General features: G+C 41.8%; 2 protein-coding genes across 2 annotated transcripts in view; both read left to right on the top strand.

The window, feature by feature from the left end:
• The window catches only part of C9orf72 (C9orf72-SMCR8 complex subunit), a 112,897-nt gene extending 93,096 nt beyond the window's left edge, over positions 1–19,801 (top strand). Inside the window, exons 7-10 of the mRNA XM_068271373.1 lie at positions 1,684–1,919; positions 3,796–3,853; positions 4,952–5,061; positions 19,209–19,801. Coding sequence (XP_068127474.1) covers positions 1,684–1,919; positions 3,796–3,853; positions 4,952–5,061; positions 19,209–19,395 — 591 coding nt within the window. The 3' untranslated portion in view covers positions 19,396–19,801. The remainder of the gene's footprint in view (positions 1–1,683; positions 1,920–3,795; positions 3,854–4,951; positions 5,062–19,208) is intronic.
• Positions 10,081–12,786, top strand: LOC137517599 (uncharacterized). The gene is made up of 2 exons (XM_068234595.1): positions 10,081–10,351; positions 11,207–12,786. Exons 1-2 carry the CDS (start codon positions 10,325–10,327, stop codon positions 12,188–12,190), a joined length of 1,011 nt encoding a protein of 336 aa, XP_068090696.1. The 5' UTR covers positions 10,081–10,324; the 3' UTR covers positions 12,191–12,786.
• Positions 19,802–20,424: the final 623 nt, after the last annotated feature.

Genomic DNA, 20,424 nt, shown 5'->3' with positions numbered 1-20,424 from the left:
TTGCACACTATATGTGATTCCGATTTTGATTTTATCTGACCTGATTTTGGATTCCGATTAGAAAAAACATTCTGCATGCTGCTAAGATTTTTCTATAAGTCCGATTTTTGGATTCCGATTAAAAAACTGAATCGCATGTAGTGTGCAGGAGGCCTCAGACTGCTGCATAGGATTCTGGGAATAGAAGTCCTTCCTGTAAGCCACTTCCTCTTTTCAGTATACCTGGAGACTACTTAATAATGTACTTTAGTGAAGAAACTTTTAGTGCCACAGAATTCAACTGGGTATAGCAGTCTGAAACCCATGCAAAAATTATATGTGTAGTGTGCAAGCACAGATTTATTTGCTGAGGTTTGTGTAGCTGCACTCATCCTTTAATGATTTAAAGGGTGAAAGGCATATGGAGATTGACATATTTTTCCTTTTAAACAATACACATTGCCTGGCTGTCCTGCCAATCCAAATTTTTGTATGCCTTTTTTCGGAACAGCTAATGAAAGTTAATGGGAATTTGCATGTGATGTGCAAATTTATGCTGCAAGAAGTAAGAGGTTTTTTTTCACACATGGGAAAACATGAAAACACAAATTTTGGAAGAAATGCAATTTTCCAGGTACGTGATTCAGACCCTACTGACCAGAAAGATCAGCAGGATAGCCAGGCAACTGGTTTTGTTTAAAAGGTAATGAATATGGCAGCCCCCATATATTTCTCCCCTCGGCTTCCTCTTAAAGGAAATCTGAAGTCAAAATAGAAAATCAGTTTAACTTACCTGGGGCTTCTTGCAGCCCCATGGAGTCAACCTTTGCCCACGATGTCCGTCCGAGTCCCTCCGGCTAGCAGTGGCGAGTCCGGCAAAGCTGGCCGGCCACATGCCTCCTCACTGGGCTCCCACAGCCAGGAGCGGTTTACTGCGGGAGCGCAATCTGGGTGCGTGCGGCCGTGCATATGCCGTAGCCTCTGACTTGCCGCGACCGGACAGCTTTGAGGAGGTTGCTGCTGCTCGATGGAGGGACTCTGACGATTGTCACGGGCACAGGATGACTCCAGAGAGCTACAAGAAGCCCCAGGTAACTTAACCTTCTTGCCGGTTATCCCGAGCTCAGCTAGGTAACCTGCGCAGAAGGATTTCCCTGGGCCGATTTTCAAAAAAATGTTTTACTGCACGCAGCTAGCACTTTGCTAGCTGCGTGCATTTTCCGATCGCTGCTGCGCTGCCCCCCTCCAGACCCCTTGCGCAGCCTGGCCAATCAGTGCCAGGCAGCGCTGAGGAGTGGATCAGGATTCCCTCTGACGTCTATGGCGACCGGGGAAGCCAAGCAGGAAATCCCGTTCTGAACGGGATTTCCTGCTTGCTCTGATCGCCGAAGGCGATCGGAGTGGGTAGGGGGATGCCGCTTGTCAGCGGCTATCATGTAGCGAGCCCTGGGCTCGCTACATGATTTAAAAAAATAAAAATAAAAAAAAAGTGCTGCGCTGCCCCCCTCCCGTCAGAATTGGAACGGCAAGGGGGTTAAGCTGATTTTTTTTATTTTGATCTAAGTAACCTTTAAAGCTTGCCAGCCCACAGCACGAGGACTGAGTTGCATACCGTTCCCAAATGTCACTTCTCTACTCCCTTCAGTAACTCTGAGATGAGTTCTCCTTTGAATGGTCTAAATAGAATTCTCTTAATCATTTCAGGATGCCACTGGAAGCTTTGTGCTGCCTTTCCGCCAAGTAATGTATGCCCCTTACCCTGCCACTCACATAGATGTGGATGTAAACACAGTTAAGCAGATGCCGCCATGCCATGAGCACGCGTACAACCAGCGACGATACATGAGAGCAGAGCTGGGAGCTCTGTGGAAAGCCACGTCTGATGAAGAAATGGCAGCAGACTCGGTCATCCACACAGATGAAAGTTTCACTCCTAACTTGTAAGTAGAGCTTGTGTTTCAAGTCAATTTTCTTATTATTAATCATCTTCCTTCAGAATTTGCCTTTAATAGACAGAGTACCTGCTGTGAAAGCCATCTTGTCAAAAAGCTAAATCTTTCCCGGTGTCTAGAATACATTAGCTGAGTGACATCTTAAGTGTGTGAAAGCTAATTTGGTTGTCTTGTCAGACAGTGCTGGGAAAATAGTATTAACCGAGGGATGAAAACGAACGTTAGCTGCTCAGTTGAGCAAATGAATGGATGGGTGCAGCAGGCTGCTGGCAGTAAGCAAGTGTCTTGTGAAATGCTAATTTGATTATCGGCTCCCAGCATCCAATTCCTGTGCGCTAAAGTGGTCACCTCGGCACCTTGGCTTGGCCTGCTGCTGACAAAGGTTGGATGATCTAAGCATTCCTTTTATCCTTTTAAGCAAGTAGGATGAGAAAACACGGCTACAAGTTAGAAAATAGGAGAATCATAAAAAGCACTGAGAGGAATATTGGAGGTGTCCCATTACTCATTTTCTTTATATAAATAAATGAAAGTCATTTGCCTGACTATTGTGTTTATCCCCTGCCTCTAATAATACTTTTTATAGCTGATTCAAAACCAGTATGCAGATCGGTTATTTTGACTCCACTGTCCACATGTTTGTTTCATGTGGGTGACTCAAGCTACTGAAGCCAAAAGATCAGCGAGACTGCTGGCATTTTTTAAGCTGAGATAAAAATGACAGCCCCTGATAGCTATAACCGGGAAATTCAAAAGGCTATTTTTTTTTCTTCAATAACATTCCTAGCTGTAGTGTATTTAAAGAGAGTCAGAGCCAAACTTCATGCATAGCAGGACTGTTCTCTCCAGAAATGTATTCTAGCTGGGTGGTTAAAAAGTAGTTGTGGCCAATAGAGGGCAGTGCCACATACAACATATTTTCCAGTGCCTGCATACAGTGCCACTGTATTGTGACCAAGCCTCATCCCGCCCAACTCTTCAACATCTTTCAGTAATCCAGAAGTATTTTGTGGCTTTGCTGTATTCCCTGCTGTTTGTCTGTAGTTTACTAGAGCTTAATAACCATAGACAGTCCGAGATGGCCTAGAACTGCTGACAAATTTGGGGGCTGCGTTTGTATGGCGAGGAGATCATGAATAGCTGGTTGAGGCACATACTGTAATTTTGGGCTATAAGACTCACTTTTTCTCCCCCAAAAGTGGGAGAAAAAAGTCACAAGTCTTATAGTCCAATTGCAGGGAGTTCCTGACTTGTGAACGCCTGCCAAATCAAACATCTAACACGGCACAATGTCAGGGACTCCCTGTGCTATGCCCATGCAGAGGTGGACACAGGGACAAACTGAGGACACGGGGACAGAAGAAGATACAAGGGGACACAAAGGGACATAGAGGAAGACACAAGAAGGACAGAGGTGGACACTTGGGGGACACAGGAGGACATCAGTGGGACAGAGGAGGACACGGAGACACAAGATCTACAAGGGGGCATGAGATACAAAGGGGGCATAATCCACAAGATGCCTCTTCACCATGGATGCACCAGGTTTAATATATATTTTTTGTCCTGTAAACCTAGTGCGTCTTATGGTCAGGAGCGTCTAATAGTCCAAAAAATACGGTAGCTAAAGGGCTTTGTGAAAGCTATGTGAAAATGTGCAGTGCAGTGGTCACTGAGGGCAAGCCCCGTATTGTATACCGCCTTACACTTATCCATGCAATGCTCATGCGTAGAGATGGTGAATGAGATACGAATGATTTTGGCTTTTATGCAGATTTCATGGAAATGCATTTTTTTGACCCTTGTGATTTGCATAAAATTTCTTTTCATTTTTTTCTCTATTAATATCTTGTTTCCTTTATAGGAATATTTTTCAAGATATCCTGCACAGAGACACATTTGTCAAAAATTTCTTAGAGCAGGTAATTTACTTTATAATCTTCTTTTACATATGGGAAACACTGTTGGGGTTTATAATTGTTGTTGTTACTGTTATTATTATTATTATTATTACAGGGTAGCACATGAAAAACCATCCCATCTTCCTGCCATGAGCACTAGTATACAGGCAGACGCCAAGCCCGTCCCTGTGCGCCTGTTACTTGATCTGTCTCCATCTTTATTGGTTTGCATGCATTTGCTACCGTGATAGTGTTACCCATGCGGCAGCTAATACAAGTGGAAAGAGAATTCAATTAACCCGCAGAGTATATTCACAGTATGTATCAAGTACAGGCACACAGGGACAGGATAGCCAGCATCTGCCTGTATCCAAGAGCTCATGGTAGGCAGACTGGATGTTTTTCCTGCACTACTCTGTACCTCATACCACTACTACTATGGTCTTTTATGTAGCTTTTTTTTTATCTTTTTATAGCTGTACAAAATGTCCTTCATGTTGCTTTATGTTGTACTGTAGTTATGGAACTGAAGTGTTGTTGAACACTAAAAATATGTATATGAGCTGAAACCATTCACAGCCTTTTGTCTTTAAATAGCGATTAAACATTGACTTAACATTCAGTAAAAACCTGTCTTCCTACTTTTTATTACCCATACAGTTATAATATTTGCTTTTGTGCACAAGTAGTATTGTGTGTTTAAAATTACAAGTCCCCAAAGTACAGTTTATCTGCACTGAAAGCTGCCATTGTAATTTATTGCATTGTTGCTGTATTGATATATTACAATGTACCCAGTGAGAATGTGTCTTCTCCTGTGTACATTTGTATTCAACTGCTACAGTACACTGCTTGCATTGTTTATATTATCTTGTTTTGTTTTCCTATCAGCTACTATTGTAATCACTCCCTCAAGTTTGGCAACAGAGCCAAGCTTCTCACTGAAGAAGAAAGTGCTGTGTTTAACTGTTTGAATGCTGTTCTGCTACCAGTGTTTTTTCTGGTAGCACCTTTCTTTGCTGGAAAGAATCTTTTATAATAAAGAAAAAATGCTGAATTTCATACCAATTTAAATGTGCAAATGTAATATGCTCATTTGGAAATCTGTCTGTTTTCCAGGTATTCCATTTGAAACCAAACCTTTCCTTAAGAAGCACATTTTTGGCACAGTTTTTGCTGATACTTCATAGAAAAGCTCTTACACTAATAAAATATATTGAAGATGACACGTAAGTTTGTACATATGTGTTTATACGTACTTTTATTATAACAATAATATTGTTGACAACAACGCAGAGGTCACATTGCTACTTGCAGTCATTTAAAAAGAATTCTGTGATGCAGAATAGCAGGCAAATGAGTAGTATTGAGTAAAGTAGCGGAACATTAAATCACCCGTGTGTGTGCATTGCTAGAGGGTTGCTAGTGGGTGTGCTCACATTGTAGAGAACATAAATCTTGTACCTGATGGCCATTATTACACAAGCAGGACAGGTGACCACTTCAGCGCAGTCACACTTCCACTGAAGCTGGAACAATAAAGATCAGTGAACTTTGCTGCGGAAGATGTTGGTGCTATATGAATACTAAATAATAATAACTTTGGCAGTGCCTGCTTTGCCTTTTATATTTGCCTGTTAAAAAGTATTAACAATAGGAATGAGCTGTTAGAGGAGAAGTGAGCTCCTAGAAAATCTCATATTTATATATTTCTGATTCTCCTGCAACTGGGTTCACTTTAAAATGTAACTCAATAATAAACCTTTTCAGGTGACATGAGATAGTTTGGAATGCTCTTATTATTTTACCTTTTACTTTTTTTCCCGGAAACATAGCACTACCCTAGCAGCAGGGCAGTTAGGAGAGGCTGACACTTTAAAGGGACAGTAAATATCAGTGAATGACAAATGTATGTTACTTTTGGCAAGGCTTTCAGTTTTGTTTCACACACCTATTTGTAGGTACCAGTATACTGTATATAAATTCCTCTGAGACCAGTTGGCACAAAGCTTCTCCTTCAAGGGACACTGTGGCAAATAGTATGTTGTTCTAATACACCTAGTAACAATTATGTAATAGGAAAAACATACATTTCTCCAGAGACTTTTTGTTTATAAGGCTTATATTTAATACTGTGGTTTTTTTTCTGGATTGGATAGAACCCTCTTATCAAAAGAATGTGCACACTAAGCGATTCTTTGATGTCTGGAAAAGCTTGACACTCTAATTACTACCAGAATGGATTGTTGATGAGGCAGCTGATTTTGGTATCAGCACTACATGCCTGATTAGTGTTCCTGGAGTTTCAGGATATAAATATGGCAGCCCCCATATGCCTTTCACTTCAGGCGTCCTTTAAAGGGACCATAAAAGCACAATTTTTTTTCTTTTACAAAGAATCTCCTCATCATAAGAGTGGTTCGTAATTAAGTCTGCCGATTGGGGGAGGGGGGGGGGGGTTAGGGTGAACCTTACTACTTGTCTACAGGGTGCTGCTCCTCTGGTCCCCAGCCTGTACAAGCTGTGCCATCTTCTCCCTGGACCAGATACATGTGTCACATTTTGTAGTTCTCGGCAGTGTCTCTCACGCCTGCAATGCATGCCAGGAGATGGAGTATGGAGCACGTAATCTAGCCCACTGTGGGATTGAAGCAAGAAGTTTTCCCAGATGGGTACTTGTAAGGCTTACATGTAATAAAGGAGACCGGTAAAAATGGCACCGAGAGAGACACAAGTAGAATATAGGTAAAATTACAAATATTCTACTACCTAATTACGATGATAAAATTTTAGTAATGATTACCAGTATTTCACTATGACCTAACTTACTCTCACACAGAACAGTCCCTCTACTGATGCCTCAAGGTGGCCACACACGATACAATAAAATGATCCGATTTTACGTTAATTCGATAAAAACTATCGGATCTCCCGAAAAAATCGACAGCTTTTTTTTCATTCGACTGAAAAATCCGATCGGATTTCCCGGTTTCTTCGTTTTTAACCACTTCAGCCTACAGGGTTGAGATTTTTTTTTACATCTGAGCAACTTTCACCTCCCATTCATTTGCCAATAACTTTATCACTACTCATCACAAAGAATTGGTCTATACCTTGTTTTTTCCGCCACCAATTAGGCTTTCTGTGGGTGGTACATTTTGCTAAGAGCCACTTTACTGTAAATGCATTTTAACAGAAAGAATAAGAAAAAAACGGAAAAAATTCATTATTTCTCAGTTTTCAGCCATTACAGTTTTAAAATAAATACATTCATAATTAAAACTCACGTATTGTATTTGCCCATATGTCCCGGGTATTACACCATTAAAATTATGTCCCTATAACAATGTATGTCGCCGATATTCAATTTGGAAATAAAGGTGCATTTTTTCAATTTGCGTCCATCAATATTTAGAAGCCCATAATTTAATAAATCATATTGATATACTCCTTTGACATGCATATTTAAAAAGTTCAGACCCTTAGGTAACTATTTGTTTTTTGTTTTTTTTTTATTATTGTAATTTTTTGTAATTTTTTTTTTATTAAAACTTGTATGTGGATATTTTTTGGTGTGGGAGGTAAACAGGGGATTTTTGATGTTTAAAAATGTATTTTTTTCATACAATGTGTGTTTTTGGTGTAGTTTGCTATTTGGCCACAAGATGGCCGCAGTCAAAAAGTCCTGGGAGCGATCGATCTCGCTCCCAGAAAGAAGAAAGAAGACCAGTGCTCAGAAAAGTCGCAGCGTCTGAAGAGACGCTGTTTGCTTTTCTCCGGGGGGGTCCGATCAGTGAAAGGGATTTATAATCCCTTTCATTGATCGATGGGCTAACGGCCAGCAGCGGGGGCGCGCACGGGGGGGGGGGGGGGGGGGGCCCGCGAGAGAGCGCGCGCGACCCGCGGGAGTGCGCGCAGCCTAACTGGACGAAAATTTTTGTCCAGTTAGGCTGAAGTGATTAATCGTTTCGGAATGCCAGATATTTTTCTTCAATCTTTCTAAAGATTGTATGGTGTGTGTTGGATTGTCAATTTATTAATATACACACCCTAGCAATTTTGTCAGTTTCCAATCATTTTTATCATAATTGAGGAAAAATTGAACATGCGTGTGGTACATTGGTCATATTTTTGAAATGTTACAATCAGTCAGAAAAATGTATTGCAGTTCTTGAATTGAACAGATATTTAAAAAATTGTATGGTGTGTGGCCACCATAAGCCCAGGACCCCCCTAGAGGGGCGTAACCTTAACACTCCCGTCCGTGTGGAGCCCACCCTGAAATGTGCTGCAATACATTTTTCTTGCTTGCTTGGACTTTTGATTTTTTTTTTTTTTTACACATTTCAAAATTGATTGTAACACACCAGCACTAAGATACCTTTTCGGGCATATTGTCAGTTGAATGTTGTTCAGGAAAGGCCCTTTTTTAGCAATGTTTGAAGTGATTGCATTAATCAGTAGGAGATTGATACTAATGGGTGTTATTCCGTGTAAGTAGTCAGCATCGATCATTGTCGTAATCCTATTTGGATCCTGAGAAAACTCTCTAATCTATTTCTAACATAAGGCAGAATTTACTATTGAGCCAGTTCTGCCTCTGATTTCTACCTGACAACTCTCCACTTATTAGGCCAAAAATGCCATCAGGACCTGTTATGCAACTTGGATGATTATACTTTTTAAAGGGACTCCGAGCAGTGCAGAAACTATGGGAAGATGCATATAATTTTAAAGCTCTCGTTCTCCTCTTTCCAATGATATATAAGCCACCGCCCTAAGCCTTTTAGTTTTCGCTATTTTTGTGATTGAAATTGCCGCGGCCGCGATTTCGATCGCGAAAATAGAGAAAACTAAAAGGCATAGGGCGACGATTTAGGTGTCGTCAGAAAGAGGAGAAAGAGAGCTTTAAAATAATATCCATCTTTCCATAGTTACATTGTATTACACAGGGCGACTTTTTCTGCTGAATGGAGCTGCCGACTTTGAGAAAAAGTCGCCCTGTGTAATACAATGTAACTATGGAAAGATGGATATCATTTTAAAGCTCTCTTTCTCCTCTTTCTGGCGACACCTAAACCGCCACCCTACGCCTTTTAGTTTTCTCTATTTTCGCGATCGAAATCGCGGCCGCGGCAATTTCAATCGCGAAAATAGCAAAAATTAAAAGACGTAGGGCGGCAGCTTATATTTCATTGGAAAGAGGAGAAAGAGAGCTTTAAAATGATATGCATCTTTCCATAGTTTCTGCACTGCTCGGAGTCCTTTTAATAACATCAATCATGATTATTTGGTAGTTGGCATATAACACGTGTGACTAATTTTGTTATTGGGCCAGCAATCTTGTTTCTGTTCAGCCTCTAGTCTATTCTTATAAGTTCTTCATATGCACGCTATAAATGCAGCTATCTTACACATTGATCAATTCAACTCCTTCTCTGTGGCATCAGTCCTGTTTAGTGAAGTACTTTAAAAGTTATGTTACCAGGGATTCGGTTTTTGAGTCTCACCTCAGCATCTGTATAATTTTCTCCAGCCACTCCGCGCTGTGTGTTTATCACCATTAACTCCATGCTGAATCTCTTCTCCCATGCTTCTGCACCACCGCACTTCCTCCTCCAGCATCTACATTGTTATGGCAAGCCCTCTGGCTGTTCAAGATTCTCTAAATAGAGCGAGAACAATACAGTGCTGCTTTTCAAGTACTACCATCATCAGCAAATCTGCTTACAAGAGGTTTATTGAAATAAAAGCATATCTTAATTGCACATCCCTTCTGCACAGCTTAAGGCCCTCTTCTGTATGTTTTGGTACAAGGGCCCTTATTCACGTCACTTGAGTTTCCTCACACCTTATCCATAAAGTACCTCTTAGGCTCGGTTCCCACTTGCAACAGAAAGCTGCAGCAGCCCAGGGAAATCCAGCAATTGGATTCTATGTAAAATATAGGGGCTGTTTCCACTTGCATTTTTTTCGTCCAACCCTCCAGGACAGTGACATTGAGATTTGGGCTCCGCCCCCCAGAAACAGGAAACACCCAGCGTGAGCTCTATAAATCTGTTCCCAGGTATCCACACCTCAGTTGTGTGTTTCCTTCCCTGGGAACATGAGCTCTGTAAAGGGAGCTAGCTGGTCAGCAGCCTGGGAGTGCTGAGGCTGGTAATAGTTCCCTGAGGGAGCCTGCTTCACTACCCTGGAGGGTTGGAATATTGTTGCAGCAGAAAGCTCCTTACCTGCTTAAAACAGGTTTTTCCCCTCTAGCAGCCACCTGAGCGGCTGTGCGTGCTAGAGGGAGGACAACGCGGAGCAGCCCTGACGGAGGTCCTGGACGCAGCGGTGGGGGAATATCGGCTCTGCACGGAGGAAGGATGGCTTTGCCCCCAGTCTAGCGGTACTTCCGCCGACGAGTGACTTCACTTCCGCATTTTGCGCGGCTGCAAAACAGCGTTGTGTGCGTTCCTTGTGGCACTTAGCGTTTGGCCTTTGCCGAGGATGGACGCACGAAAACTTCAGGATCAGGTAAGCCGGCGGAGATCTTGTGGGGAGCCGCGTTTGATCACGGTCTGACTGGTCGCCGCACTGGTCTGAGGTTTGATTATGCTGCTCAGATGTATTTAGTCAGCATATGAATGACAGTGGCTAGATCAAGGATATTTGCTGAAGCTGTCTTTTTGTGGTGGCACATTGTTGTTTAAAACCAGTTAAACATGGATAACTGCACTGATCTTAAGTTTAATTAATAGATCAGAAAAAGCATGTTAGACTACTTGGTGATTTGATTACTTAAATGGAGCAAGATGTTTGTTACCAGTTTAAGTATTGTAAAAATCCTGATAGTTCAGAAAAGCATTTGTTCACATGTGACTGATTGGTTTTTGTGCAGCTCAATGTGTTTTGCATAAGTAATTGTTGCATATCTACCTCAATGAATGTTAACTACATGGTGCATTCATTGTGGGGAGTGAGCTGGTTACTGGGTCAGCTGCATATAATGTTGGATGTTTTCCTTCTAAGTTTGCAGGAGGGATTTATTGGTGCAGTATCACCAAATATATTAAGTTTAAAAAAAAAAAAAATTTATTTTTCTCTCTCTCTCTCCTGCAATACATTTTAGCAGCTGTATGCATCTACATTCTGTCTAGATGAGCTACACTTGAGTTGATATGCATCCTAAATTATCTGTCTGATTGCTGTACTTAAGCTTATTTTACAGATAATGATATTCCTTTGTTTGGTAAACAGCTCACTATATACACAGAGTATATATGAATAAACATCACATCTGTTCAGGAGAGGATTTATGTGATTAATTACAGGCTTTAATGAATTATAGTAATTAATCTCATGGTATTATTCTCTTCATATGTTTTTCAGGAGACTTCGGACTTATCCGATAGCTCTAACAGGTCCAGGAGTTGCCTTGTCTGTAAGGTTGTTTTGCCAACTAGCTGGACAAAAGCATCTTGCCAAGGATGTATTACAAAGTTAATTAATGAAGAGAATACTGCCTCCTGCAAAGAGTTTATGACTACCATGAGGCATGAAATGGTAGAGACATTTAGAGCATTCAGGGAAAATCTGCCTACAGGGTCAGCTCCTGTGGTACCTCCTGTGGCAGTTATTCCCAAGGAGAATCCTAAGCCAAGAAAAGCTCTTGTAAAAACTACAAGATGTTTAATTTCTTCAGATGAAGAAGAGGAAATACAGGATGTTCTTCCTGGAGGACAGGTTAACAGGGAGTTATCACAGGATGATATGTCAGATCAAAGTGATACGGATGAGAAACTTATGTTTTCAAGATTCAGATTTCCGGTGGAAGAGACTGATGAATTAGTGCGGGCTATTCACACTACCTTGAATATTAATCAGACCACTCCCGCTCCTGTGTCCATACATGATAAATTATATTCTGGTATGGATCCCACACCACATTTAAATTTTCCTGTACATCCCTCAACAAAAAACCTAATTAATACGCAATGGAAATACCCAGAGAAAAAACTTTTTATTTCCAGAGGCTTTAGAAAGCGATTCCCCTTTTCAGAAGAAGATGCAAAATTATGGGAAGGTTGTCCCAAGTTAGACGCAGCGTTCAGTCTAATGAATAGGGAGAATGAACTTGCTTTTGAGGATTTGGGTTTCCTTAAAGACCCAGCAGACAAGAAAATTGATTTGTCACTTAAAAAAGCTTATACAGCAGCAGTAACTAACTTTAAGCCTGCGGCAGCCACCACCTGTGTCTCTAGGACCACTTTATTATGGATAGAGAGGGTGGAAGAATTAGTCAAAACTGATGCTCCTAAAAAGGACATTTTAGAAGCTCTGAGTGTTGTTAAGAAATCTAATAATTGTTACTGATGCTTCAACAGAGTCACTAAGAGTTACAGCAAAGACAACAGCACTAGTTAATAATGCCCGCAGAAATCTGTGGCTCAAGACATGGGACGGTAGCCAATCGTCCAAGTCTAAGGCATGTAATCTACCCTTTACGGGGGATCTGTTATTTGGCCCTCAGCTCCAAGAAGTCTTGGAGAAGACGGCAAGCAGGAAATTATCATTTCCGAAGAAAAAGAAATTTAAGCCGAATAGGCCCTTTTTTCGCCGCAATAACCAGGCGAGAGATAAAGGGGTCCAAAAAAGAAGGACTTGGCCAATTAATAAGGAAGGGCCTAGGAGGACTCCGCTGCATAAGCCAGCGGAGCCCCAAAGCAAGCACCAGTGACGCCAGGCTGAAAGTAGGGGGCAGGTTATCTCGCTTTTATCCAGAGTGGAGAAAGATAACCTCGAATCAATTCATTTTAGACCTAATAAAAGACGGGTACAAGATAAGATTCATAAAAAAGCCCCCGGTGAGATTTGTAAAGACTTTAATGCCGAAAGACAGAGAAGCCAGGATGGCATTACAGGAATTACTAAGAGACATGATGGACAGAAATGTCATAAAAGAGGTACCACCTCAGAAAAAAGAAACCGAGGGTTCTATTCTCGAATTTTTCTGATCAAAAAGCCAACCGGAAAATTCAGAATGATTCTGAACTTAAAACCACTAAACCCCTTTATTGTATACAAAAAGTTCAGAATGGAAACTGTGTATACGATGAGGAACTTACTGAATGCAGACGTGTTTATGGTGAACATAGATCTGACAGACGCTTATTGGCACATCCCAATCAGAAGGGAGTCTCAAAAGTACCTAAGATTCAGTGTACAAGGAGACGGTGGAGTGCTGCATTATCAATTCTCGTGCCTTCCTTTCGGAATATCTTCAGCACCAAGAGTGTTTACGAAAGTAATGGCAGAGGTGGTAGGAAATCTTCATCTCCAGAACATTATAATAATCCCTTATCTGGACGACCTATTAGTTCTAGCAGACAATGCGGTACTGCTTCAAAGAGATCTGAAGAGGGTGTTAGGTCAGTTAGAAACCCTGGGTTGGTTAGTAAATTACCAAAAGTCACATCTGGATCCATCCCAGGTGATCAAATTTTTGGGGTTCATAATAAATTCACCCCTTCAAAGACTGTTCTTGCCAGAGGACAAGGTGACAAAAGTGCAGTCGACAATAGTCAGCCTTCTAGAGGCAGACGCCATCTCAGTACGGCAGTGCATGAGTATAGTGGGTCTTCTAACCTCAACAGCACCAGCAGTAGATTGGGCAATGGCTCACGTAAGAGTTCTCCAGCACTGGCTACTGGAAAACTGGAACAGAAATCAGGGCGATTTAGAAAGCGTGTTATCAATACCAACCTGGGTAAAGGAATCACTGCCTTGGTGGATGGATATAAAAAATCTTCAGTTAGGAAGACTATGGCGGTCTCCTCCAACAAAGATTATAACAGACGCAAGTTTGATGGGTTGGGGAGCCCATGTGGACGGACTATACCTGCAAGGGTCATGGACAGACCCAGTAAGGGGAGAGTCATCCAACTTCAGAGAAATGAAGGCAGTTCATATGGCCCTATTACAAGCATCAGAGTGTCTAAAGGGGCATCATCTTCAGGTTCGTTCAGACAACATAACAGTAGTAGCCTATCTGAACAAACAAGGAGGGACAAGGTCCAGAAAACTCCTAGAAGTGTCACTGAAGATCTTAGATTGGGCAGAGCTGAATCTGCTATCGTTAACAGCAGTCCATCTGAAAGGGACATTAAATCGAATGGCCGACCTTCTAAGCAGACAAAGACTGTCAAATTCCGAGCTGAGGCTCAACCCGGAAGTATTCAGAATGATAACGGCCAGATGGGGGTGGCCCGAAATAGACCTTTTTGCCAATCAGACGAACTCTCAGTGCAGAAGGTTTTTCTCTCTAGATCCGAAGGGAGCATGTGCAATAGATGCGTTGGCCCAAGATTGGATCTTCAGCAAAGCATATGCCTTTCCACCAATCCCCTTGATTCCTCTTGTATTACAGAAGTTGAAACTGTCCAGAATGACTCTGATATTAATAGCACCAGATTGGCCAAAACGATCATGGTACCCGTTGTTACTAAAAATGCTGAAAAAAGATCCTTTACTCCTCCCTCAGGAGGAATTACTTTTAGATCAAGAGGAACACAGATGGGTACATGTTCCAAATCTGCATCTAAAAGCGTGGTTTCTGAAAGGGATGTTCTGAAGTCCAAGGGCCTGTCAGACAGAGTGATCAAGACGGTTCTGAATAGCAGAAAGAAAGTAACCAGATTGATCTATTCTAAGTATTGGAAGACTTTTTTTAGACTGGAAAAAGAGGAATAAAGTTAAAGACAATAAATTACCGACAATTCTTGAGTTCCTGCAAGATGGAATTGAGAGGGGTTTGGCCTTAAGTACAATTAAGGTACAAGTAGCAGCAATTTCTGTTTTCGTTGATAAGAAATTAGCCTTAGATCCCCTGGTGATCAGATTTATGAAATCGGTAGAAAGATCAAGGCCAATAGTTAAGAAATCATGTCCTAGGTGGGACCTATCTTTAGTTCTCAATGTACTTATGGAAGAGCCATTCGAACCTCTAGAAGAAATTTCGTTAAGGAATCTTACAATTAAAACCATATTCTTAGTAGCGATTACCTCTGCAAAAGAGTAAGCGAATTAGAGGCACTAAGCAGTAATGAACAATTCTGTTCTATATTTGAAGACCGAGTGATATTGAAGACGGTAACTGATTTTTTACCAAAAGTATCATCAGTGTCTAATAGGGGGCAAGAGATAATATTGCCTACCTTCTGCAATAAAGCAGTTCATCCAAAAGAGAAGCAGTGGCACAAGCTGGATGTAAGGAGGTGCTTACTAATATACTTAAAAAGAGTGAAGCAACTCAGGAAAACAGACAGGTTATTTGTTAATTTCACTGGAAATAAAGTGGGAGAAAAAATGACCAAAGCTTCGATAGCAAGATGGCTCAAGGTTTGTATTGAGGAAGCTTACAAATTGAGGCAGTTGGAGTCACCTAAAGAGATCACAGCACACTCTACTAGAGCTATGGCAACCTCCTGGGCCTATAGAGCTGGGGCATCGGCATCGGAGATCTGCCGGGCAGCAACATGGAGGAGTGTCAACACGTTCGTCAGACATTACCGTCTAGATCTGATGACAGCAGGAGAACAGTCCTTCGGGAGGAAAGTTCTACAGGCTGTGGTCCCGCCCTAAGGTGGGTGATTCCTTGTTTATCATCTCAATGTCACTGTCCTGGAGGGTTGGACGAAAAAACCAGGATTACGACCTGGTAATTCTATTTTTGACAACCCTCCAGGACAGTCCTTAGTTCCCACCCGTTAAGCATCATGTATTTTGATGTGGGTAAGAAGTATTAGGGTATCCAGTATGACTAGGTTCAGGTCTTGTGCACAACTGAGGTGTGGATACCTGGGAACAGATTTATAGAGCTCACGCTGGGTGTTTCCTGTTTCTGGGGGGCGGAGCCCAAATCTCAATGTCACTGTCCTGGAGGGTTGTCAAAAATAGAATTACCAGGTCGTAATCCTGGTTTTAAAGCAAATCTGTTTGCAGTAAATGGAATGCAAATCCCTCTATCTGATAAAAATGCAGCCAGTCAGAAGTGTTTGCCATAGAAACCTATGGAAACGCATCTGCTCAGGATGTGAACCCAAGGAGAAAACGGAGCGGACTTTGAACTATCCACTCCAAATTAAACGGACCTATTGCAAGTGGGAACTGAGCCTTCAAGTTTACCTGAGATGGGCGAAGTAAAAGATTTGATACTTCCCCAGGGCTTCCTCCAGCCCCATGAGTACCGATGCATCCCTCGCCATCCTCCCGAGTGCTTTCGTTCTTCTGGTGTCAATCCCGGTAATCTGGCTTAGACACGCCAGTCAGCTCTTCTGGGCATGTGTGTTACTCTGCATGCGCAGAAGATCCCAACTGGCGCAGCTGAACCAATAACCGGGACCGATACAGGCGAACGTAGGCACTTGGGAGGACAGCAAGGATGTATCAGTGCTCATGGGTCTGGAGGAAGCCCTGGGTAAGTATAACATCTTTTTAGTTCTCCCATCTCAGGTTTACTTTAACCTCCCTGGCGTTTTGATTATGATGGTTTTTTTAAACCTAATTTTTTTTTTTAATCATGTATCTAGCCTAGCGCTAGCTACATGATACCCCCTCCCTTCCGATTCTCACCCACCCTTCCGATCGCCGACGGCGCCTATGTCCGTCAGGAAATCCCGTTCTGAACGGGATTTCCTTCAGGGCTTTCCCCCGTCGACATGGCGAGGAACGGAATGACGTTATCGACGTTGTGATGTCATAGAGAGTCCCGATCCACTCCTTAGTGCTGCCTAGCACTGATTGGCCAGGCTGCGCACGGGGTCTGGGGGGGGGGTGCTTTCGCGTCGGGTATCGGCGGCGATCGCAGCAAACCTGCAGCTAGCAAAAAATAAAAAAAAAATTATTCAAAACGGCCCAGTAGGGCCTGAGTGCTGACCTCCAGCGTCTCTGGACGAGCTCAGCTCGTCCAGAACGCTAGGGAGCTTAAAACCATCTGCAAGTAGTGAAACACTCAAAATGAACTTGATGCTACTTCTTTACCTACTTCTTAGTATGTTTTCAGCTGGTAGGTGCTAAAAAGTTAGATGATATGAATATGGTAACATGAAAAAATATCTCCTGATAGAATACTCAGAAATGTTATTTGAATAGGAACCAAAGTATCAAAGTTGTATAAAATCATAGAACAAAACTCTAAAAATGGGGAATTAATGTTATAATACCACAAGGAGTTCACCACATATCTCCAATACATTTCAAATTTCTATCCTGGGTTCCTTTTTCAAGACCTGAGTAGGACTTCTCTCCCTACTGGTGTTATGAAAACGGTTTATATCCACCCTGTTGTTTGTTACCAGTAATTCTCAAGTCAAATTCCATTATTATTCCTTTCCGTCCTATACACACATCATACACCCACTTTCCTTCCATTTGTGATCATTTGTTTAATCCTATCAACACCTTGCCGGTGTGATATAACTCTTTCAGTGCCACAGTATGTTAAAGAACAGCTATCAAAGAAACTGTTTTTTCTGTAAACCCCACATATCTACAGAGCTTTTAGCCAGCAGCACTAAAATGCTTTTCAGAGGTCTCTCAGCACGCCTGTGAAAAAGGAATGTTGTGTTGATCAGCTGTTTTGTAACAATTTTGTGTTGGCATTGGGGGGAGGAGGAGGCATAGCTGCACTGTAACCTGGCTGTAAACTGCTTACTTTATACTGCGAGGCAGAAAGCGAGACACAGGAGCACACAGAGCTGCTGCTGCTAATGGTTATTTACACACATTTGAAGCTATATTTCTGCTTTCTATCATTCTGTACAGATTCCAGTCACAGTATTACAGCCAGTGAAGATAGTTTCGGTATGCTGGCTGTGCCTGGACACTGTCCTCCATAGTAATGCACACAGTGAAACCTGTTCTCTGTAAATGTTTATTTTTCTTCATATAAATCATGAAAAGATTAAAAAAAGCCTTTATATTGCTATTTGCTAGTAATTACTGGAAATATATATGGAATTTGGAATGTTAGTTAACTTTGATAGTTGTCCTTTAAGGTGGCCACACAGCATACCATTTTTTAAATCTCTGTTCAATTCAAGAAATGCAATCAGTTTTTCTAACTAATTGTAACATTTCAAAAATATGACCAATGTACCACACACCTATGTTCAATTTTTTCCTACTTATGATAAAAATGATTGGAAACTCTGAGAAAATTGCTAGGGTGTGTATATTAATAAATTGACAATCCAACACATCTAACACACACCATACAATCTTTAGAAACATTGAAGAAAAATTTCCAGCGATCGATAATAATCGAAAAAAAGGGAAATCCGATCGGATTTTTCAGCCGAATAAAAAAAAAATAAAAGCTTTTGATTTTTTTCAGGAGATTAAATCATATGTATCGAATTGCCGTAAAATCGGATCATTTTATTGTATTGTGTGTGGCCACCTTTAAGCCGCATCTACACACGTAGATGCGGCCGCGTTGCTCCTTATCAATCAAGCCGCTGATGCGGCTCGATTGATAAGATCCAACAGGACGGATCTTGCTTCCGCCGATTCCCTGCTCGCTCCCCGCGAGGGGACAATGGCAGGGAATCGAGCGGAAGATAAGCGGCACCGGCGGGGACGAGCGGGGAATCGAATGCGGTGCACGTGCGGCGAGCGGGGACACGGCGGGTACGCAGAAGAGGCGATCCGGCGGCTAATCGAGCCCCCGGATCGCAGCCTCATCTACGCGTGTAGATGAGGCTTTAAACTCCTCGTGCATGCAACTAATCAATGGAGTTTTGGTGCAGTAGCACCACGTAGACAAGAATTGAGGCTCATCCCATGCACTGCCGCCCAACTGAACTCACCGTAAAAAAAAAAAAATCTGGTGCTTAAGTAGTTTTAACCCTGTTTGGAATCTGAATTTCTTTTCTGTTATACACATGTTCTGCTATTCTTTTGCAGCCTCAGCCTGTTAACTGCAAATTTTGGTATAGAAGGGGCTTTACAGAGACATTTTCAAAAAAATTTACATTGCAAACAGTCCCTCACTAGGGCTCCCAATCTGCTATTCCTACAACCCTCTAGGGCTTTTTGGAGGGGCAGGGTAAATCTGTCACGGGTTGTGGGAGGAAACTGAAGAACCTATAGACTTCACATAGATAGTATCCCATTCACCATACTACAGATGCTTCAAGGACATTTGAAATTCTATCATGATCAAGTTTGGAAAGGCTGACATTATGAACATTATAAACACCAATTTTTAATATTTGAATAAATATGTTCTAGAAAGAATTGTATGTGATGGTGCCTTTTGGTTATATATTTTGTCTATATGTAAAGTTGTTTTTGGCATTTTAGAGAGACAATTTCATGTTTTGTTTTGCAGGCAAAAAGGCAAGAAAGTTTTCAAATCTCTCCGTAGCTTGAAAACTGATCTGGATCTGACAGCAGAGGGCGATCTCAACATTATTATGGCTTTAGCCGAAAAGATCAAACCAGGACTTCATTCTTTTATTTTTGGGAAACCTTTTCACACAAGCATACAGGAACGTGATGTGCTAATGACATTTTAACACAGGATCTCAGCTGGAAAGGTGGAGCTGCTCATGCCATAGTGTGGGAGATTAGGGGGTATTGTCAGAAGAAATTACTGAGTTTTCTCTGACTTCCCTCTCTCCATTTATGTACTCACCCTGCCTTGCTCTAATGTTATTATTTATGTTCAAATCATGGAAGTTACTGACTCATCATGTTTGTTTCATAATGTGAAGTTTTTCATGCATACTTCTAGTTGCATGCAATGTACAGTTTCCTAGTCTCTCTAAATATGTGATTATTTTTATTTGTTAAATGACTGCAAGATTTATTGCTAAGAAGAGTATAACTGTAAAACAAAGCCTTTTGCACTACATCTCCCTGATAATGCCATCAGTGTTAAAGAATTGTAAATAAAAAAAAGATCCACTACTCGACTTCTGTTTAGTGATGATAATGCACAAAATGACACCTGCAGGTCATTAAATAGATAAGACCAACAAGATCGTCTAAAGGTGGCCATACACTGGTCGATTTCCCATCAGATTCAACCAACAGATAGATCCCTCTCTAATCGAATCTGATCAGAGAAGGATCGTATGGCCACCTTTACTGCAAACAGATTGTGAATCGATTTCAGCCTGAAACCGATCACAATCTGTGGAGCTGCCGCCCAACAACCCCCCCCCCCCCCCCCCCTCCTGCATACATTACCTGTTCCGCTGGTGGCGCGATGCCCCTGGTCCCGGCTGTCTTCTTTCCGTGCTGGTCTCCAGTCCGGGAATGATCGATTTCGGACGGAAATCGATCGTTCTGTCAGCGGTGTGCGCGGCGATTTCACAGCCGATTCGATCACTGTGATCGGATCTGCTGTATATGGACGGGAAAATCGTTAGGTGTATGGGCCCCTTAAGTAAAGGTCATCCCTAATAAAGCTGATTTTGTCAAGGTGTTTTAAAAAGAGTGCAGACTGCAGTTCCATGTCCAGCAGCATCAGGACTGAAGAATTTGCAGAGCTCTGACCTGTTAATAGGGATAATGTACATTATTTCCTCCAAGTTTAACTT

Source organism: Hyperolius riggenbachi, chromosome 1 (genome assembly GCF_040937935.1).
Source record: "Hyperolius riggenbachi isolate aHypRig1 chromosome 1, aHypRig1.pri, whole genome shotgun sequence".
NCBI classification, from domain to species: domain Eukaryota; kingdom Metazoa; phylum Chordata; class Amphibia; order Anura; family Hyperoliidae; genus Hyperolius; species Hyperolius riggenbachi.
This window is presented reverse-complemented; position numbering and strand designations above follow the sequence as displayed.